The following is a 23,882-nucleotide window of genomic DNA, read 5'->3' as shown; positions in this document are numbered from 1 at the left end:
CACCGCAGCAGAGCGGGAATTCCGCCACAAGCGATAAGAGAGAGCAGCGCATTCAAAATATTTTGTTTTCGCTGCTCTGCTTGCTTGTTTGTAGCTTCAAGATGTCCGTCGAAGGGCTTGTTTTCGCTGTTAAAAAGTGGTAGTGAAGTCAAAAATGTCGCCAGAATCGTTGATAAGTTCTCGACGTCCTTCAAAAAGGTGTGAACGATCAAATGAAAACAGCAAGTACCGAATATAATTTTCATATATTTCCCGTCAAACATTTTTCGTGTGCACGTGCTTAACCAAACCGAAAATGATTTATATTTACATTGAGTTTTTTAAACTAATTTATCATGCACCGTGTGTGGGTACATGTATTTGAGTAGTCTGAATTAAAAACCATCTATGTTTCTGTGGAACAATTGGCAAGTTTTATTTGTTTATTTTCTGTGTACCGTCAATATTTCCATACTGGAAGCATACCGAATGTTTTTTATGCTGGATTTTTGGGTGTCAATAATTACGTTTCTTGTGTAAATAAAATGAAACCAACAAATATTTATACAAATAAAGATATTCGGAGGGGGGGATTTTCCACTTCTACCCTCCGCCTATGCTAATAATACAAATTTAAAAAGGTGGGGAGCTTTCATAAACTTGATATTTTTCTCAATTTTTTACTCCTAAATTTAGTGCAAAATATTATTGATTTTTCGAGAAGTGATTGCACTCAAGTGCTGCGGGAAAAGATGTGTAGGGAGGAAAGCGACCAAAACATGTGGAATATTTCCGTAGTTTATATTTAAAAATAGTGATATTCACACATTATTATTTCTAAATTGTTGTCCGAGCAATGATCTTTATAATTTTTAAGCATTCTTTAATTCAGAAACTCGCGCGATCAGCTTGGTTTTTTATTTGATACTCTCTGCTACATCAAACGCCACCACTATGTGCACTATGTTCCTTGCTCGCAGCTATATTCCCGCGTCGCTTTGCTCGCCGCCTCCACTATGTTCTTAGCCGAAGGCAGCTTGTAGGAGTAAAATAATATTGCAATTTCAGGCAAGACAATGTATACATGTACTACTCTCTAAGGCATTAGCGAGGCGGCCGGTCATCAAGACCCCCCCCCCCCCGCCCCATTGAGAAGATAAGGCAGCGGCTGGCACGAAGCCACAGGGATCCAACGGTCAATCTTCCCAAGAGGCGGACTGATAAGATTATCGATAGAAAGAAGGAAATCGAAGACCAACCATTCCGAGTAAAAGGGTAGAGGCCCAACTTTCTGCGGGACATTCACGTTCTTCGGATTTTCGCCAATCCGAAAGGCTCCAGCACTGAAAATATTCAACACATTGCTTGTATATACATTTTGATATCTCATCCAGCTTTCCATTTTCGTAAACTTTCTCAACTGTTTTTTTGTTTTGTGCAACTGATACTCAAAACTCGATTGAGGGCACTCACTTTGTATTCAAGTATTTTTGGATTTAGTGACCTATTTCAAGCATGGCCACCTTCACTACGTGGTCGAACGTTCACTGACTGATGGAATTATACAGGACAGTGGCACGACGGTCGCTTCTTGCTGGCGATCTACACTCTTATGTCTCGTATCTCGGCCACTGACCACTTTTCTTCAAAAATCCTCTCGGGATATTGTGAAAAACTATATTTTGTCAGAATATTTGCTTTTGAAAGGTAAGTGTTATCTGAATGTGCCTATCGTTCTTCGATTTTGAACTTTTTGAATTTCCCATAAATATATGTTGCGGGACTCCCCTTATCACCTAGTACTGGATCAATTTGGACTCGCAAACGTCCTTGAAGGTTTTTAATTTTTGATCGCACTGAACCCAGGCATCTTTTTTGCTCCAAACACTCGATAATGGATAGAGTCCATAAGTCTTTGCTTTCAACAAAACGTCCGAAGGATAGCGAAAAGACACACAAGACAATGAATCGACGGGGTAAAGACGATTCCAAAGAAAGTGAAGAAGGAAACGACAGAGACTGGTAGCTTGACCTGCCACTCATTAACTGGTAACTTGACTACAATAACCGAGTTTCCGTTGGTAGCTCACCCTCATCACCCAGCATCTTCTCCAGCATTGCTGGATAACAAATACATGATGAACAATACGAGTTTAGTCACGAGGATAGACGAAGAGGGGAAGGAACTGACAACCATCCTGGGCGTAAACACCGACGAAAGAGAAACGTGTGTACCAGACACTGCTGATGATAGCCAAAAGGGATAGAACCCACAACCAAGACTCCTGACCCTCACTGGACCTTATGGTTGACTGGACAACTACTAAAATAAACAGCGAAGAAGAACCCCTGGATGAGAACGACAACAAACAGAAAAAGACCCTTCAAAATAGGAAAAGCCAACGAACTATGGTCGATCATCACAGAAAAAATTTGATTCGGCCAAAACCGCAAATACCGAATTCCTCTAAGAAAAAGAGAGGACATGAAAGTACCGATAACAGAAATAATTTCGGAAGCTACAATCATCGGGTAATCCTAAATAACTGCAAGCACTCCCGCTGAAGGTAGTGGAAGTCTTGCTCGCAAAAAACTAAATTTTTCAGAGATATCGATCAGAAACAATAAAAGAAGGGGGAAAATACACACTTTGCTAATTTTCCCCCGGAACGTAGAAGATAAGGAAAACTTACCAACGATAATCAGAACATATCAGAATTAGAGAAACTCAAAAAGGTTTTGCAGTAGACCTGAGCGAGGAAGAGGATGAAAATGAGCTCAATAGAAAATCTGAACAACATATTGTCGGTAAGACCACCAAAGCTAAGGAGATAACTAATTATGTTCAAAGCAAGGAACAGCGATGCAGATATACAAGAAATCTTAGATAACATCGCTAAGAAACTCGACCACAAGAAAGCAGAAATTGAATACAAATTCCAACTTAGATCAAGATACATAATAATAGAAGACTGACATATATACTCAGAAAGGGAACTCTCTGGATGCAGGGAGAAAAGATCAAAGTTAAAAAATTCATCCCCTCCCCCAAGATGCTTCAACTGCCAGTCTATGGATCACCATGCGAGGGGATGCCAGAGCCTAAAGCCAATATGTGCGAGATGTGCAGAGACACACTACAACGAGTTGTGAAAACTCAAGACATTCCTGCATCAACTGCATAAAACACAACTTGGACTTTGGAACGAGGCTCAAAGTGGTTCATAGTGCATCAGATATTTTGTGTCCAGTATATATAAAATACACTGGAAAAACAACCAAGGCTTTTAAAGGATAGAATTTGGCGGGAGAATATAATAAGGAAACAGTCTACATCATCCACCGGAAAAGAAATCCAGGTTCGTAAGACAAGGAGGAGACCACTCGAGATGGAGAACAGAACAAACCATCAGTAGAGATAACAGCTGGAAGTGGCCTACGATGCAGACGAAGGAGAGTCACAGGTTAACAGTCACATTGAGATCAAATGTCGACAACAAAAGATCAGTGACATGGAGCAAGACCAAAGGTCTTGGGATTAGCGAGCCCACTATCACAGTTCATTTTTCGGGGAACTGCAAAAATGAAAGAGAATATCTAGAAAAAGCCTTTCATATTCGAGTGGTCTCATGCAAGAGAAGGATTTGGAAGAACGGACCTTAAACCTATACCAGGTGCATTGTACGTCCTAGCGAACTTCTAACTCAAGAATCATAACTGAAAACAACATGGAGTCCAGAAACTGAACATTCAACAGTGAGAAAGGCAGGGCCGCAAGATCGTTCTACTTCAAGAACCCTATGTGAACGAGGACCTCATAAGAGGAATACTCGGCGATTGGGTACAATGGATCTTAAAACAGCTATTCTCATTACATACAAACGTATACAAGGAGCAATCTTCGACATCAAACAAAACAGTATAACAATCAAGACTGCCCTGCCCTCAGCAATCGAGAAATTCTGATTACTTCCACTTACGCCACACCATAGACGGAATTCACGAAACGGCCAGGAGAGCAGAGAAGACTCCACTACTGATCGGAGGTGACCTCAACCGCCTGTGATATTGCCTTCGGTTACAAATACACAAAACCAAGAGGCACCAGCCTTTTAGATTTCATAAGGTCCGAAAATCTCACGATATTGAACAACGGCGACCCAAAGTTCCAACACGAGGACGCAGAGGGCAGCCCAGACGTCACACTAATTAACGAAGCAATGCCACCTAACATTATTGAATGGAGGGTTCAAGACGAAGAGACGCTAAGCCAACACAAATATATCATCATCAAAATAGACGAAACACCGAAAACCATGCACACAGTGAAATACTCCAATTCAACTAGAAGAATTAACAACTTCCTTAGGGTTCTGGCATTAGGCTTGAACAGCCTGATGCCAGAACCCTAACTCAAGGCTGAAGAGGAGCTAGAAAATTTAGTTCAAAATTTGAAACCATTAAAAACATTGGCGACAGAACGCTTTGAGTCAACAATACAATAAAATAGGGTATTGCTCCATGGTGGAACAACGACCTTGAAATTCAGCGTAAAAAAGTCAGAGCCCTCAAGTAAAGGGCAAGCAGAGAGTAAGATGGACTGGGAAATTTTTCGTAAAAACGGAGCTTTATACACTAAAGCAATCAAAAAAGCAAGAAGAGATAACTGGAGGAGGTTTTGTTCCGAGGCATCAGACCCCCTTCGGAATTACATATAAAACTGTTAAAAGGAAGACACAAACCCCTCAGATTCTCATGGATCCAGCAAGTAATGATTCCATAGCCACTGCAGCGAAACAACAGCTGGAGAAACTCTTCCCCGAAGACCAAAACTCAATAGTCACCATAGATCAAATCACCAACGCCTCACACAATTGTGGCAACACTTCTGATTTTGAAATTTCTTTTTCAACAATCTCCAGAGTTATATCCAAGTTAAAAGATGAAAAGTCGCCAGGCCACGACAACATCAGCAACCAACTGGTTAAATTCATCTTCAAAAAATTCCCCGATCTAATTCACAAGCTGTTCAACAAATGTCTTGAACTGGGAGTCTTTCCCAAGCATTTTAAGATAGGGAAGGTGATACTCATTTTGAAAAAACGACAGACCCCACTGATATATCAGATCTTATCGCCCTATCCAACTACTGCCAACAATTGGGAAAGCTCTTAAGAAAATTCTCATGCAGAGACCGTCTTACCATACAGAAACCAGCAACTGGTGGTGCCACGAACAATACGGGTTCAGACCAGGGAGCTCTACAGGACATTGCACTATTGGAACTCAGAGAGTACATACAATGCAAGAAGGCTGCTGAGTACGACACAATTCTCTGATCTTTGGACATCCAAGGTGCATTCGATAACCTACAACACTGCACCATTGTAGAAAGGATCAAAGTAATGCCGATTTCTCCTCAGCTACTCAATCACATGCAATATCCTTAAGGACAGGAAGGCAGCAATACTAACATCTGACGGCCTTATAACACATATGACGAGAGGCTGCCCGCAGGGATCCTGTTCCAGTCCCACTATGTGGAATGCGGCCGTGGACTCTCATATGTTCCGGCCATTGCCTCTTGAGGAGAAAGTCCAGGCATTCGTAGACGACCTAGCTCTGATCGCCTCGGGCCCAACAATCAAGAGCACCAGAGACCTACAAAAGATCGACATCTGGTTAACAAACCACAAATTAAAACTGGCTGCCGACAAATCAACCTAAATGTGGTTTACAAGCAAGAAACCAAGCATATCTCTCAATTGATCATCGACGAAGAAAGAACGGGAAAACCTGGCGAAAGAGAGCAAAAAAAATTGAGTTGATTAAAAACACGCAATTAAAATAGAGAGTAATAAACATTTCTCTCTCAAATCCAAAGGCGGTCCTCCTAAAAATCCTGTGGTAAAATGAAACTAAAAAAAATAATAAACACAAAATGTAGAGAAATAAAGAAAACACGCTAAAGGAATCTCACTCGAACGAAGAAAATCACAAAATGCCGCAACGACGCCAAAGACAACCCCTTGGTAAGAGTCTCGTCTCAAGACACGACAGGCTAGGAGTACGGTTATTGGCCGGCGAGCGGAGTGCGATAAAAACACGTCGTTCGCCTTCCGCGTCTAAGACGTGAAAAATGAATGGAATTTATCAATGAACAAAAATGAAATTGACTTATATGACAGGATGTCCGTATTAGAGATAATTTTTTTAAATTACAATATACCCTTGCAATATGTTGACGCATCTTAAATGCAAACGTTATTTGGATACTATGTCTCTAGGACCGACGGTTCGCCAGTAATTTGCGGCTAAGGCGACTTAAGGCAGCACTCTGTATATTCTATATTTGCGATAGTACTAGATAGTAGTTTTGGTTTCATTGTCTTTGGAATTTCATGCTATACCGATTTTTGTAATTCTGGTTGTACAGGGCGTCCATAATTAAAAGACCCTATTTTAAAGTAGCCTACAGGTGAAACGAGTCATCAGAAAATTGTCAAAAATTTCTGGAGGACATGATGAAGTGATGGGGACTTTGTGTCGGGGGAAAAAATTAGTTGCAAATGTCGCCACCAGAGGATGTTTTATTAAGAAATGACACATTTGGGTAAACGTTCGGGGAGGCCAGAGATTAGGGAAGTGCCGGTTGTTGACAAGTTCTTCTGTAAAATGTGTTTTAAGAACATTCTCTTAACACACACGCTGCAATGTGTGGAGGATCTCTGTCTTGCATAAAGATTGCGTCTGCAAGGCAGATCCGGAACAATTTCGTTCTGTAACGCTTCCCTGTGATCAAACATGTCACTGGAGCTGTAGAACGTAGCTCCTCGTAGAAGTAGGGACCGATAATAAATGATGCAGTAAATCCACACCACATCGTCACTTTTGGTGAATGCAACGAAACCTCTAAGATAGCGTGAGGATTTTCTGGTTCCCAAATTCGGCAATTGTGAGTATTGACGGTACCATCCAAGGGAAAATGCGCTTCGTCTGTCCAGAGGATATTCCGAGGCCATTCTGAATCTACCTCAACGTGAGATAGCAACTGCAGCGAGAACCGGAGTCGAGCGTCATAATCATGTGGAAGCAACCGCTGCACAAATGAAAGTTTGTACGGAGGATATTCCGCATGATCTTGTGGACAGTTGAACGTGGCCTATTCAACGCCTGTGCTACACGCCTGACACTAGTGACACTCTACCACGAGAATTTTAAGCTCCTGTACTTCGTCTACAGAAACGGGTCTTCCTCTTCCCAGGACAAGCAGCCAACGATCCTGTGGTTTCAGATTTCGTTATATTACTCCGAAGGTTTTTAACATTCATTGGACCTTTTCGAATCCTCTTCCGATATTTCCGTAGAGCAGTTACTGCGGAATCGCTTTTTTGGTGAAACAATTTGACCAAGAAAGCGCGATCTCGTAAACGTATCGTCATTGTGAGCAGCAAATAAGATCTCCGCGAATGTTTCTAGGTTTTAACGGCTGCTGCGTGACATCACATAAATTTGCATCTTTACTACAGGTGTTCAAAGTGAAACGCTCTCTGGTGGCTACATGTGCAACTAATTTTTCCCCAGAAACAAATTCTCATCACTTCATGAAGTCCTCCACAAAATTTCACACTTTTCTGATGACTGGTTTCGCCTGTAGGTTACTTTAAAATAGGGTCTTTTAATTATGGACGCCCTGCACTTTTCTCATATATCACGACATTTAAAAAAAAAAAATCAAGAAATTTTTAAACTTTTTCAAGTACCTTCATGCGTTTTGAAGATAGACTTCGAGTTCAAAATGTGTTATAACGAGTACACTCTTATTTAGTTCATTTGCATGGGATAATTAGTCTTTGAGATATGATCCTGTTTATGGGCATGCGTCTAATCGAAAATCATGGGTTCGCTTTGCGCGCAGTTCTGACGTTTCATGAATGCTGAAGGGGTACTGGCACAAATTTTCATTCTTCTTTGAAACAATGGTGGCATAATGTCTATTTTTAGCTGAGTTATTGGAGTTCGGAATTACTTCTAAAGCAGGGGTTCTCAACCGGCCTCCAAGTGCACCTTCCAGGGGCTCCGCGGCGACTCGAAAAAAATAATATAAATGAATAAAAGAGGCCTACAGATTTCTAAAGTGAAAATTATGTACAAAAAAAAGAGCTCCTCGAGTCAAACAAGCCTCCGCCATAAAAATTACATACTGGATAGGGCTCCGCGAGTCAAAAAAGGTTGCGAACCGCTGCTCAAAATAAACTGTCGCTTATTTGGGCACAATTGCCTTCCCACACTCGGCATCGAATTTAAAGACGTTTGTTTTACGTCAAAAAACAGTATTAAATACATAGAGAAAGGTTGGCTGAAAGAGGGTGTAAAAATAAAGAAACCTCCTTCTTTAATCTTTTTTTTAAATTTCCTATATGTTGACAATAATACCACTTTTTGAGATTTATGGCAACTCGTTCAACTGCACATTGTCCAAATTTGTTACGAAAGCCTTATGAAAGATCTCCAGGCCATTGAACACCACTGTTCTAAACTGAAGGACGAAAAAAACTGATTATTTGCATACGCATGCCTGTACCAGAGTACGGCGCTGCGGTCGGCAACGCCTATATAACACAACAAGTGTATGGCATAGTTGTTAGATCGGTTACTGCTGCTACAATGGCAGGTTATCGAGATTTAAGTGAGTTTGAACGTGGTGTTATAGTCGGCGCACGAGAGATGGGACATAGCATCTCCGAGGTAGCGATGAAATTTGGATTTTCATGTACGACCATTTCACGAGTGTACCGTGAATATCGGGAATCCGGTAAAAAATTAAATCTACGACATCGCTGCGGCCGGAAAAAGATCATGCAAGAACGGGACCAATGACGAGAATCATTAAACGTGACAGACGTGCAACCCTTCCGCAAATTGCTGCAGATTTCAATGCTGGGCCATCAACAAGTGTCAGCGTGCGAACCATTCAACGAAACATCATCGATATTGGCTTTCGGAGCCGAAGGCCCACTTGTGTACCCTTGATGACTGCACGACACAAAGCTTTACGCCTCGCCTATGCCCGACAACACCGACATTGGACTGTTGAGGACTGGAAACACGTTGCTTGTCTGACGAGTCTCGGTTCCAATTGCTTCGAGCTGATGGACGTGTACGGAGACAACCTCATGAATCCATGGACCCTACATGTCAACAAGGGACTGTTCAAGCTGGTGGAAGCTCTGTGGTGGTATGGGGCGTGTGCAGTTGGCGTGATATGGGACCCCTGATACTTCTAGATACGACTCTGACAGGTGACAGATACGTAAGCATCCTGTCTGATCACCTGCACCCATTCATGTCCATTGTGCATTCCGACGGACTTGGACAATTTCAGCAGGACGATGCGACACCCCACACGTCCAGAATTGCTACAAAGTGGCTCCAGGAACACTCTTCTGACAACCTAAATCCCCAGACATGAACATTATTGAACATATCTGGGATGCCTTGCAAAACGTGCTGTTCAGAAGAGATCTCCACCCCCTCTTACTCCTACGGATTTATGGACAGCCCTGCAGGATTCATGGTGTCAATTACTTCCAGCACTACTTCAGACATTAGTCGAGTCCATGCCATGTCGTGTTGCGGCACTTCTGCGTGCTCGCGGGGGCCCTACACGATCTTAGGCAGGTGTACCAGTGTTTTTGGCTCTTCAGTGTATATCAAATGGTTTGGAAACCACGTAGCGGCCTTTGTTAGCGTCTAAAATGTACTTGCACATTGCTGGCCGCTATGGTGGTCGAGTGTTCACAGTCGGACTCGCATCGCGAGGACCCGGGTTCGAACCCCACCGCCGCCATAGTGGTGGTCGGCTGAAGTTGGTTTTCTGTGGTTCCCAACTTCAAGGCGTGAATGGGAACCGATCTCCCCGTTAAAAAGTCTCGCCACAGAGAGCAACAGACGTACAAATTATAATTCTATCATAACACATCACTCACTTCACTTCTGAAATATAGATGGCATTACTGAAATATCAAAAAACACTGGGTACACACAGAGTTCGGCCCTCCTCACACGGGTAAACTAAAATTGAACCCGAGGTGCCTCAACTTGAGAGTTGAGTTGACTAGAACGAGTCGAGTTGCCCGTTCTCCCTCACACGGCGCTCTAAAAAAATATTCAAATCCCGGAAATTGTGTGTGTGTGAGAGTGAAAACAGCATTGTCTATAGTTCTTAGTACCGGAAAATATCTTGTTAACCGGGATAGGAAAAAATCGAAATTTATCGAAATTTATTTAAATAAAAATCGTTAAAAAGAAATAAGTGAAATAGTTTCTATTATAAAAGTGAAATTACTACAGAATTTCAGTTCACAGGTAAATACGCTATATCATTTTGAAATGAAAAATATGGCATATTTATATAATTTTTTAGTATAATTTCATTTACAAGATATACAGAAGACTGGATGTTGTGAAGATATTTATTATTTGAGATGAGTTTTTTCCTTCCTTAAAAAATTAACATCTCAAATAATAAATATCTTCACAACATCCAGTCTACTGTATATCTTGTATTAACAAGTGGATAGCGACATTCATGTCATATAATTTCATTTGTTTTGAGTGATTTTAATGGAAAAAAAATTCGCAATAAAATGTCTATTTTCCCTCAATAAGTATGCCTCTCAGTACGTATATGTTCGATTGATTATTATATAAGTTATTGTTTATTGTTAAAGTATTGTCACGTAGTACTTTGAGTAGTTTCATTAGATGAAACTGTAGGCAAAACTACAGACAAACAACATGAATCGTTGTTTACGTTTAAGGGAATGATTTTCCCCGAATACTCCCACACACAGATGTGCCTGTACGTGACAAATTCCAGGCAAGGGGGAAAATCATGGACCATCCCTATACGACACGTACTTGTTTTGGTACATGTTGTGAAGGTAAAGTAGTTTTTGGAGGTGCTTACCCAGGGCCGTCTTTTAAGAGCATCTTGGGCCCCCGAGCCATGTATTTTTTTTTTCGAGGCCCTACTTGGCAAATTCACTTGGTTACTCCTGAAATTTTTTACCAGATCTAATTTTCGTGATGCCCTATCTTCTTTTGAAATTCCCCCGGGGGAGGGTGGGCTCATGTGTTTACCACAGACCGGTCATCTGGGGGGGGGGAATCAGGGGGCTATTGACCCCCCCCTCGGCTTTCCAAAGTGCACTAGAAATGGTGTGTATATATATACATACACTGAGTATATGTTATTTGCCCCCCCCCCCCGGAAAAAGTTGAAATGACAGGCCTGGTTTACTACACTGGTGTAAGAAATTAAGAGAATTTGCAGACTTGGTCGATTATCTCTAGAACTACTGTACCGATTTTAATGAAATTTGATATATACATACACATTGATACAATACAAAACAAATAACCATTCAATAATCGTAACACTCGTTGGGCTCGGAAGGTATGAAACAGCGGTATAAGAATAAACAAAAAAATGGGTTAATGGGGGGTATAGTCCCCTCTTACAGATATACAGGTCTCGCAGCGTGATTTCATACTTGAAATAAGGCAGTTTATCATTTCCTGTGGCAATTGGTCCCACTCGTTCAGCAACGCTGTTTTCATTCCCTGGATGGTTCCCGGAGGGGGGTTGCGAGTTGCAATTGCCCTCCCCAGAGCGTCCCAGACATGCTCTATAGGGATAAGGTCTGGAGATCTGGCTGGCCAATCCATCCGGCGAATATCCTCACTCTCTAGAAAATCGTCGAACAGAAGAGCTCTATGTGGCCTCGCGTTATCGTCCATTAAAATGAACTCAGGGCCAACTGCACCCTTGAAAAGGCGAACATAGGGCTCCAAGACCTCATCCCTCACACCAGTCACAGTGCCTCTTTCAAAGACATGGAGAGGTGTGCGGCCATCCAACATGATGCCTGCCCAGACCATTAAACCTCCTCCGCCATAATGGTCGATTTCGCGGACATTGGAGGATAGGTAGCGGGTCCCTGGTTGTCTCCATATGAACGTACGGCGAGAATCGGTGCTTAGGCTGAACCGGGACTCATCAGTGAAGAGAAGCTCATTGATCCATACTCCAATCTCTATGCTCTCTGCACCATGAAAAACGGATTCTCCTGTCCGTAGAAGTGAGCGGGACGCAAACAGCAGGTCTTCTTGCAAACAACCCTCTCTCATGAAGTCTTTTGGAAACAGTCACCCTTGATACACGGGTTCCTGTGGCTGCATACAAGTCACGAGAGAGCTGAGAAGCTGTAGCACTGCCGTTACGCCTCGCTATAATCGACAAATGACGATCTTCTCTGGCCTTCGTGGCTCTTGGACGACCTTGCCCAGGCTTTCTCTCGATGGATCCGGTATCCTGGAACTGTTTCCATAATAAGTTACACAAGACGCTGGCCGTTAAATTGAACTCTCTACAAATCTGGACTTGAGATTGGCCTGCTTCCAGCCTCCCCACAATTCGCCACCTCATTCCATCATCTAAACGTTGGTGGTTAATCGTTTTTACTGTTACAATTTGAAATTAACCGATTGCTGCAAAATAACACCAAGAAGTTAGCCGAGGTGTGCTAGCGAACGAAATGAGTCTTAACTTACGCGCACTTACGAAGCCTGTTTCTCTACTGGCTCCGCCTACACACACGTGTACGTTTACGTATTTGGCGCACAAGATTTGCATTTTTGTCTAGAAGCAGTGGTTTTACATTCAGTTCAGTTCTTTTCATGAAATTCGATAAAATATGCAAATTCTGTTAATTTATTTCACCAGTGTATTTCATTCAGTGGCGTCATAGCCGGAGGTGCTCAAGCACCCACGGTAATTTGTGGCATTCAGAAATTAAAATTTCCAATATAAAACTAAAGACGAGCACCCACAGTTTCGAAACAATTCCGACGCCCCTGATTTTATTATAATTTCAAAATAGTATCAATTTAAATAAAGAAATCGTATTTACCTGTGAGCTGAAATTTGTCAAAATTTCATATCCTTTCAACTGATAATTTATTACATATAATATATATACTCTGGATTGCTTTTCAATTTACTCGAATGACGAAAATATGAAGGAATGCTAGAGGCGGTTTCTTGGTTTCTTCAACAAAAGTTGGCGGCGACAAGCATGCCAGTCGCAAAGTGATTGAGTCGCGTTCGATATTTCGTCGCCAATACGCCAATTTACTCGTGTGAGGACGCCTATATGCGTGCTGGTTTTCTAGAAACGGTTTCTCTTATCAGTTGCCGGACTTTAAGGCCCTCCTCACACGGGGAAACTACACTTCCGGCACACCTCACTAGGTAGTAAATCGCCCATAGATGGTGATAGACCCGAGTTGTGCTCGGTTTGAAAAAAAAAAGTAATGCTGACGTGATCTATTCTCCTAGGGAAGATATTGTATTTTTACAGCCACGACATTTCATTATTATCTCATAGTTTCTTGTGCAATTAAACAAAAAATTTTAATCTAATTCAACATACTTCTCGCACATTTCTGGTTGCGTGAGAAATTTCAAGGTCTCTAATGGATAATGATCCATATTTAACATATATGTACGAAAATAGCATTTCTGACGCAAAAACTAAAAAGTACGCGTTTAATTAACCTGCAAATGCGAAAGGTGAAGTGAATGTGATGTCGGAAAACCAGCGCAGGTTCAGGAAAGGGAAGTCATGTGTAACCAACCTCCTTTCCTTCTATGATCACGCGACTGAGGCTTTGGAAAAAAAAAACAAAAAAACGTCGGAATAGTTTATCTTTTAACAATGTCGACGTTAAAAGACAACTGTTGATTTCCGGAAGGCATTCGATCGGGTCCAACATAAGCTCTTGAAGCATTTACGTGAAATTGGGATTGGGGGCAACTTGTTGAATTGGATAGACTCCTGTTTGCGAGATACAGCGGTTTATGGTGAAGGGGGAATTTTATGATGGGACAGGTCAAAAGTGAAGTTCCTCAAGGAAGTGTCCTTGGTTTTATTATTTTTTCACTTTTTACCGATAATATTGGAAAGAGGCAGATGACGTGAAGCTTATGGAGGTAGTCGGGAATCAAAGCGAAAGGCTTCAAATGAACTTGAATATGATTGTAGCATGGGCTAACGATTGGAGCATATCCTTTAGCGTTGACAAGTGCATAGCCGTTCATTTTGGTTTGAACAATCCACGTTTCACTTACGAGTTGAGTGGTGGTGGCATTCAGGATGCAACTAGGATAACCGTTGGGAATCCTCATTGACGAGCGACTTGGATTTTCTGAACACTGGTCAGCGGTGGTTAAGAAATCGTACAGAACGCTGTTTCATTCTCAAAAGGTCTCTTCGCGTTCTCCCAATTAATCCTTCCGCTTTTCCGGGGCTTAGTTCGTCCTGGATTGGAGTATGCCGTTAGGTTTTAGAGACCATACTTACAGAGGGACATTGATGAGCCACGCGTTCTCGTGAACAGCACGAGGCTGAAGCTAAGAAGAGCGATTTGATTTTTCAAAAATGTTGACATTGGAAGAGCGCAGGTGTCGGGAGGATGTGATTGAATTGTTTAAAATTTTTAACGAGTTTGATAAAATGGACCTTGAGTCATTAATGCATTGTTAATCAACTGCTTTGACAAGGGGGCAATTCTAAGTTATTGTGTCGCAGGGAATTTTTCTCTAATAGGGTTGTTAATAAATATAAATAGGCTACCCCGGTGATAGAGTAAATTCTAACACGATTGATGAGTTTAAAAATACGATAAACATTTTGGGATAAATCGAGATTATTCTTATTTTTTATGGGGAATATATATATTCATAATTTTTGGTTTTATTGCTATTATTGGGTTGCTGTATTTTGGATATAGTTTATATGTTCGACAACCATATTTTTACGGGCATCTTTTTCAGCCACCTCTTTGGGCATTTTTGTCTATTGTGGTCTTTGTATTTGTATATTACAATATTTTTTTTATTTAATTTGCAGGAGAATGTTACACAGTACTGTGATGAAAAGTTTTGTCCCAATGGAGACGTAAGACGTCCAGTGTGGAATATTGCTCATATGGCCAACGCTCTGTATCAAGTAGACAGTTTCCTTAATGATGGTGCAAACAGTATTGAGTTTGATATTAGTTTCGACTGGGAAGGAAAAGCAGAATATACCTACCATGGTGTTCCATGCGATTGTTTCAGAATTTGCACAAGATACGAAAAAATATTTAACTACCTTGATCGCCTACGACATCTCACTACACCAGGTAAAATAAAATTTGAAAAATGGAAAACAAAAATTGTCAAGCATGTACAAAGATAATTGTTTAAAAACTTTTATGAAATTATATAAAATTGTGATGCATGAAGTTTGATAATAATTGCAGTGGACTCGGCTAATTTAAATGTAATTTTCATTTTTTTATGGGTGCAAAGTGATAGGCTTCTTCGTGTTGCACCCTGATAGTGCAATATCTCTCACAAGTCATTGTACTTATTAGTGATTGTACATTTAATCATCCTTGTTCTTCACAATATTATGTACGTCACATCTTTCACTTGCAAATGCCACTTTTATGTTTCATTTTTTCTGTCGCACAACTAAGTTATGTTCTTGCGTTATGTTTCATCGTCTCGTCTTTTGTAAGACTTAAGGTCACCACACACTACTTGGACATGACGTGGGACAGAGTGATGATGCAGTACTATAAGCAGTAAAACACGATGCTTGCTGCGGCAAGGAAACAAACACAACACGAGTATGATACATGAAATATAACAAAAAACGGCAGAATGGTGCATCAAAGTATGATACAGTAATAGAGGACTATGCAATATATATGTTATAGTGAAAGTGATAAATACGATATTATAATATACATATGTATAATGTGTAATTGCCAATCATTTTGGTAAGTTTGAAAAATTTCCCTAAATTTATCACCAAACCGTCGTAGGTAAATTCTAAAAAATTATCACGTTTACCGCTGATTATGCATAATACCCAAGCGTGACGTTGTTGGTTACTATGATAAATCGTACTATATGATAATTCATAAATGAAATGTGTCATTATATCGGGGTCCGACTATATTCATCACACATATTAGATTCATTTGGAATTTTAAATATTTATCAAATTCACGAATTACACTAGGTTATGCATAATCAGACACAGGCGATAAATTTCAAGTATGTACTTATCAAATTTACTAATGACACGTTTGTGTATGGTTATTATGCATAATCGACGGTAAAAGTAATTTTTTTTAGTATTTATCAAATTTATCAATGACGCTGGGGTGTTATGCATATTCACCGGTGAAAAGTGATAAATTTATCAAACTTACTAAGACGATTGATAAGTATGTATAAGAATCGATTTATCACATTTACCGTAACATACAGAGGAAATAACGTTGAGGAATATAGGTTGTTTGGACCAAAAAGCCTCAAGGGCTGTTGAGTTCTCGTCTGTCGTGTATCCTCTGATCTTTCTTCTTAGGGGCTGGTGGTCTTTGTCAAAGGGCACCGTTGTGGCATAGTGGAGAGTGCTGTCCAGCGGCCCGTGCTCGTAGAAGAAAAGAGTCGTAGTTCAGTTCCGGTCTTGAAGGTGGACTTTATAACCTGTCTTCGTGTTATTGTCCCAACAATGTTGGCATTTATGCACAATTTCTTGTTTGAACTTGGCTTTGGTCCGTAATTTGAGGGACGAGGGGCGGCAATCTATGAGATTTCGTTTTGTCGCTTGTTTGGCGAGCGTATCTGTCTCTTCATTCCCCCAGTTTCTCTCATGAGCCTTGACCCAGGACAGTTAGATGTTGGGGAATGTTATTATAGTCCTATCATTCTTGGTGAGGGGGGCCGCAAATGAATACAGGGACGACAGAGTCCGTGAAGATCTTGACCTGGTAAGAATGCTTTTTTGGTGGCTTCCAACAAAGCGTGAAGTTCGGCTTGGGAGACAGATGTCTCTTCATTATTAAGTTTCTGGTCCCATTTGAATGTTCCCTTTCTCACTTGACGACCAAGACAACCCGACGGCTAATTCCTTGGATGTCTCTACAACAGGAAAAGACGCCACCTTCCCCGACACGTTCGGCAAAACAACGAATGAATCTAGCAAAACACCAAAAGAATTGGTAGATGAAATTAGGGAGATCTGCTCTGGCAACAATAACTCGGGAGAAAGCCGCCTGACCAATATTTCTTTTGAGGATCATAAAGCTGGAGCACAACAACACAATTGAGGAATACAATTTACAATGACATCTAGACGGACGCCCTCCCTCACGTCAATCTTTGAATAGGAATACGAATATCATCACACTTTCAACTGAAACATCTCCGGCTTGTTTCTCAAACCCAGCCTCTCTCTCCTACATCCACCAACACTCCACTACATATTCTTCCATATCAACCCTTCCTCCTCCAACTCTTTCTTCTCTTGATCTCCCTTACCCCCAGATCCTCTATCATCCCAAAATCCTCTTGCACCTCCACTGAACCTTCCTGGAGCCGCCCTGGCCAAGCTCCTTATATCCCACATCCTTTCCCCTAATCAAATCCAAGCACACCGTGTTGCAACCTCGCAACAAACTTTCATCTAAAACGTCTAAACTTGCACAACCTGCAATCAAAGCACCCTCGACTTCAGATCATCATCCTATCGCATGAACCTCCTCTTACAACACTGTTAACTGTTCCATTGATTCCCCCCCCCTACCTTAATCATATGTTCAACTTTTCTGTCTCAACAGACAGTTATACACCCTCCCGATACACGATGATCACGTACACAACGAGCAGGGAGAGCTAAAGTCGATCTACCGGCACAGAACAAGATTCAAAAATATTTTTTTTTTACTTTTAAACCGCACACCACTCAGGCTGTCGACATTCGTCTATTTCAGTCATTCTCCCGGTTAAGGGTTTGGGTGGTGTCGGGGAACTTTATTTTCCATGTACATAAAGTACATACACAAAAAAACAGCATAAAAAAGAAAGTCTTAAATTAATTACAGTATATACAAATCATGACATACAAGCTGATGACAGAAAAAGAAAAAAAAAAGAGAGGCAAGCCAACTGTACAATAAACGTTCGCCGGGGGCCTTCAGCAGAGGACTCGCTTGTCTTCAGCTTCGCAGGAGATATGTCTGCAATCAGTCCTAGTCTGACGAGTCTGTCAGCCTGGCCGAGTGTCTTGGATCCACAGCGATTGTGCTGGGCCCCTCCTCATCCAAGTCCAGTCCGATTATCTTAGTCTTGTCCGGTTTGCTTATAAACATTCCCTACATTTCTAGCTACATTGTACAAATTTAGCGCATCGTGATTGGCCGAAATGAGTGATGAACCATTACGTCACTTATGGTGAAATTTTGGCTGGCGACGTTTAACAATAGATACATTTAATTATTCTTGAATCCGACATCCACCGTTGGAGTAATGGTTATAGTACGAGACTCGCGTACCAAAGATTGTGTGCTCGATTCAGTCTGAAACCCATCCAATTTTTTTCCCATCATTTACTGATTTCCCAAAAAATGTTTCCATTTTGGTGTGGCATTTGCTATGCATGATACTACTGATCATCATAAGCTGTTATCCAAATTTCCCGAACTGACTAAGGTAAATTTCTCGATCAAGTCCGTTAAACATGACACTACTCATTTTATCGAGACGACAGGCTCACCTGTGTTTGCCAAGGCCAGACGTTTGGCACAGGACAAGCTTACTATCGCTAAACGCGAATTCGCTTACATGGAAAGTCAAGGTTGGTGTCGGCCCTCCAAAAGCAATTGGCTAAGCCTTTTGCATATGGTTGCGAAAGCAGATGTGGGGATTATCGTATGTTAAATGCCAGAATGAAACCCCACCGCTACCTAATTCCACACGTGCATGACTTAGCTAATTTTCTCGCTGGAAAAACAATATTCAGTACCCTTGACTTTGTTAAAGCATACTACCAGATTCCGGTACAGCCAGCACACATTGAGAAGACGGCAGTCTTAACTCCATTCGGACTATAAGAGTTTCTTTACATTCCTTTCGGTTTGTGCAATGCTGGCAAAACACTGCAAAGGTTCACGAACTCTGTACTTCAAGAATTTGACTTTTCTTTTCCTCACTTGGATGATGTACTTATCGCTTCGACGTCTCTAGAGGAGCAATTCGGAATTGTCTTGAATATTGATAAGTGCATTTTCGGAAATACTGTAAGTGAGCACGGTATCAAACCATTGGAAAAGAAAGTTGGAGGAATCCTGAACTATCAAGAGCTGCGTCGATTTCTCGGGATGCTTAATTTTTACAGACGCTTTATCCCAAACGCCGCGAAAAAGCAAATTTTTCTTAACGCGTATCTTAAAGATAGCAAAAGACACGATAAACGTCTCATCCAATGGACTGAAGAATCCAAAATCGCCTTTGAAAATTGCAAGACTGATTTGGCTAATCTAACCCTTTTGTCATATCCACAACAAAATTCTGCGTTGGCACTGATGGTCGATGGATCCGACTATGCGATTGGAGGTGCCCTACAACAACGAGTTGGAAATGACTGGCAACCCATCGCATTTTTCTCTCGTAAATTGTTAAAATCTGAGCAGAACTATAGTGCTTTCGACAGAGAACTATTAGCCGTATACGCTGCTATGAAGCATTTTCTATACCTATTAGAAGGACGGCACTTTATAATTTTTAGTGACCATAAACCATTGTCCTATACCTTCAATCTCATCAATAAGAACAACTCAGCCAGGCAGATAAGGCATCTGGACTTTATATCTGATGCTGAAAATGTTGTTGCTGACGCTTTTTCCCGAATCAGTTCGATAGAATTTCCTTCTCTCGATTATAAAGAAATTGCCAAAGCTCAAAGGGAAGATGAAGAGTTGGAACAACTTCACACTTCTACTAGCTTAGAGTTCAAACCTATGCGGATCAACAGCGAAATTGAAATTTCATGCGACGTTTCAACTGGAAAGGTTAGACCTTACGTTCCTGAACCATTTAGACTTCAAGCATTCAGCACTGTTCACAACTTGAATCATCCTGGCAAACGAGCAACTGAAACTTTGCTCTGCAGTCATTGTTTGAAGAAAGGCTGTGCAGAGAATGGTATAAGACTTGTCTTGCATGCTAAAAATCTAAAAGCACCACTTGTAAAATTCCCGTTGTGGGATAAACGTTTTGGACATGTGCACATAGACATTGTGGAACCACTCCCATCTTCCCGTGGATTTCGGTACTGCCTAACAATAGTGGATCGTTTCATTCGCTGACCGAAAGTTTTTCCCATGGAGGGCATGACAGCAGAAACTGTTGCAAGATGTTTCTTTTCAGGTTGAATCAGCCGTTTTGGTACCCCTGAGACCATCACCAGTGATCAAGGTCGACAGTTTGAAAGTTCCTTGTTTCGAGCCCTTGCTACAATTCTTGGTATTAAAAGAATTCGTACCACACCATATCATCCGGCCGCAAATGGTTGTTGTATTGAACGTTTTCATCGTGACATGAAGACTGCATTACGCTGCCTCGACTGCCAGGCAGTCGAGTGGCATTATCCCCATTGTTTCATCAAATCATCTACCGAACGGTACGAATCACTGTTCACCCTCCAGGAATTGACGACGGCCTTAGGCCGTGCTGTATTCTGAAATTGCATCGTGTCCCCGTAAGAATACTACTCTGTACCGGCATGCTGATACGCAAAAATTGCAGTGCCAACCGCACACGGAACTGCTTATGTTTCTTATATAGTATTGTGCCCTGTATTGGATTGCTTTGTACTGAAATGTATTGAATGAATTGTATCATATAGTACGGCATTGCACTCTGAAATTGCATCGTGCCCTGTAGTGTACTGCATTGTATTGTACCAATGTCCGCATAACATACGGTACGGCATAGGTTATGACATGCACCATGAATGTGCATCCTGTTTGATTGAACTGTACATAGCAAATATACTGCTACTATCATGCCCGGACTGTGACCGGAACTGCAACCAATTGTATAGATTATGTATTGACATTCGTACCACTAGACCAAAAGAGACGAGGTGCAAAAAGAGGCCAAGAGCCCAAAAAAGACACCACAAACGTCCAAACCCAAGCGAGAGATATCAATGGCTCATTAGAATCAAATAGCCAAAGGAGCAGTGGCCCAGCACCTGGGCTGGCCACGGAGAATCAGCGACGGTTCACCGGAGCCACTCAACCAAAGGAGCGGTGGCCCAGCACCTAGGCTGGCCACGGAGACCCAGCAACGGCTCACTAGAGCCACTCAGCCAAGGAAGAAGCAGTGGCCCAGCACCGGGGCTGGCCACGAAGACCCAGAAATGGATACAAGGAATAAACCACTCTCCGACGCGGGAAACTGTCGAGAGAAACCATCACAAAAAACTACGCCCCATGTTGTCAAATGTCGCGAGTGCGGTTGTGGGGGAAGAAACAAAAATGTATAAATTGTATTTTTTGGAACAAATAAACAGTTTTCTGGGGGATTCTTGGGCCCCTCCCGGTGGCGGGATGACTGCCTGGGTGGGGGAGACGCTGCCGTAGATCGCAGAACACCCTAAAGACCAGGCCTTGCGCTTGCAGCAAGGGTCTTAGACAGAGGGTTGGGGGTGCCTTTCGGACACTCTCCGGAGGGCGTCTTGGCCCGGCACCCCTGACTCTCCCCAGCGCGACCCAACCCGCAAGGGTAAAAGGCTTATATCCCGGGAGGGACAGAGCCTGGGTCGTGACTGGTCTGTCAGCCTTAGGCCGTGGATACACTCAAGTCAAGGCTGGCTCAGTAGTCATTCACAAATATTTTGCTTCCAATATTTACCTTTCTCTGATGCAAAGAAGCAGCAGCGGCATAGACTGGCTACACCCTGACTCAGCTTGGTCCAATATTCCTTGGCGAATATTTGCTAAGAGCCGGTTTCTTCAGAACACTCTTGTTGTGACTGTAAGCGTTCTTTGTGGCCAGACGGATTGGAAGATTAAGAAGTAAGGCGGACCTTTGACTTGGGTTGGAAGCTGGAAGGCACTCGACTAGACTTCCAATACCGTGGAACGTATTGAGAACCAGCCTTGACAACAGTGTGGTCATGGCTTCACAGCAAAGTCGAAACGTGGCTAGAGAGCCAGATGATATTCATTATTCCTACGCACAGCCTTATGGTACTGCTTCTTATCACTAAATTCCTCTATCAAATTTTTTGTGATGCTCCGAACTTCGAAACTGTAGGTTCATATTCAATACACCTTTCTTTGCAAACTGAATTCTTTAAATGTAATCATAATCAATCACATATGTTCATTTCGTGTTTTAATCCGTTGCATAAAATGTATAAAATTGAAGTAAGATTGAAGATAGTTCGTTTTCCAAATACTATAAAATTGGTGTTCAAAATTTGCAATGGGATGGACCATGAACTTTTAGTACACCGCCAATCGACTGCTTTCACAAGGGGACACCAGTATCGATTGGTGAGGGACAATGCAAGGTTATGGTGTCGCAGGGAGTTTTTCTCTAATAGGGTTGTTAATAAATGGAACAGCTTACCCCCGGAGGTAGTAAATTGTAACACAATTGACACGTTTAAAAAGAAATACGATAAACATGTTGGGGTAAATCGAGAAGCTATTCATACTTAGAATAAGACAACCATAAGTATTCTTTACGGGCATTGTATAATATTTTATCATGTGTATAATGTTTCTAATTACATTTTTAATTGGGTTGCTTTATTTTTGAAATATATGACATCCATATTTGTTATGGCCATCTTTTTCTCAGCCACCTCGTTGGGCATTTTGCCTGTTGTGGCGTTGTATTTGTATAAAATTGATATTTTTGCATATTTATAGGTAATCGTTTGTACCGAGAAGAACTTGTACTTTTGGTCGCTGATATGAAACTGTCCGGTCTACCAAGACAACTGATACGAAGAGCGGGAACCGACATTGCCCGTAAATTTATCGATCATTATTGGACACCATGTAATAATACATTTCCAAAAAATTATTGAAGATATTTAATACTTTGCTTACAATCATAATTAATATTTTAAATTTAACAATTGCTAATATTCTGATAAAGAAATATGAGCCTTTTTTTTTTTTCTCTTACAGAATATGCTATATCTAAATATATTTTTCATGCAGAGTTCAAATACAAAATTTTCACTAATAGGTAGAGTCACACGGTTAAGATCTACTTACTGAACTACTTACTGTAACTGCAGTGATAAATAAACAACTCATTCTGCCCCCCCCCCCCCTAAAATGTCGCGTATGATGTTTTTCGGGCATATTTTGCCTTTAAGAGTCTAGAATTGTTACTTGTTTTATACGATTCCAAATGTGCGGTAGAAACCAAAGTAAAATCAACGAAGTTAACACTCATTAGCGGTGAACATCTGATAATTTGCATACTTGGTATGAGGGTATCTGGGTGCAAAATTTCGAGATGACGGTATCCTTAGATTGATAAAATGATTTCCTTTCCGTAGAATAATTGGATTGTGATAAGGTTTCGCGAGTTTTTAGTTGGGTTGTTATCGGGCGAGATGCCAATAGAGAACCTTGGCCCGTGTAAATTAAGGAAAGCAAGTTGGTTTGGTGGGAGTGGGGGTTTTCCACCGTGCGGCCCGAAGAAGATGGGCTGCTGAACATCGAGATTGGGAGCAACATGATTGGAGCCAAGTGCTGTTTACAATGCGCTGCTCATCAACGATAATTCACCGGGTCTGCAATTTTTAATTAATTTCAACAAACGAGTGAAAGTTTCTTTCTTTCTTTAGGAACAGGTTTTATTAACATATTTGAAGCCGACTTCACATGACGTTCATTTGCACAGATTGGAGCTGATGGCGGCCACGAGATTTTATGAAGAAATCATTATAAAAATTTGTCTTTCC

At 41.4% G+C, this 23,882-nt stretch overlaps 1 protein-coding gene across 2 annotated transcripts in view; it reads left to right on the top strand.

The window, feature by feature from the left end:
• The window catches only part of LOC149074626 (dermonecrotic toxin SpeSicTox-betaIIA2v-like), a 79,994-nt gene that overhangs the window by 33,293 nt on the left and 22,819 nt on the right, over window positions 1-23,882 (top strand). Inside the window, exons 2-3 of one of the 2 annotated variants that reach the window (XM_089247000.1) lie at window positions 14,958-15,231; window positions 22,831-22,932. In XM_089247000.1, the coding sequence (XP_089103126.1) occupies window positions 14,958-15,231; window positions 22,831-22,932 (376 nt within the window). Of the gene's footprint in view, window positions 1-14,957; window positions 15,232-22,830; window positions 22,963-23,882 lie in introns of both variants that reach the window. The other variant, XM_089246999.1, reaches the window with a different exon arrangement.

The sequence above is a fragment of the Pholcus phalangioides genome, unplaced genomic scaffold (assembly GCF_987345545.1).
Source record: "Pholcus phalangioides strain wild (caught in Gottingen) unplaced genomic scaffold, Ppha-v1.0 ptg000017l_1, whole genome shotgun sequence".
NCBI classification, from domain to species: domain Eukaryota; kingdom Metazoa; phylum Arthropoda; class Arachnida; order Araneae; family Pholcidae; genus Pholcus; species Pholcus phalangioides.
The sequence above is the reverse complement of the archived record's forward strand: the minus strand, read 5'-3'. Positions and strand labels throughout refer to the sequence as shown.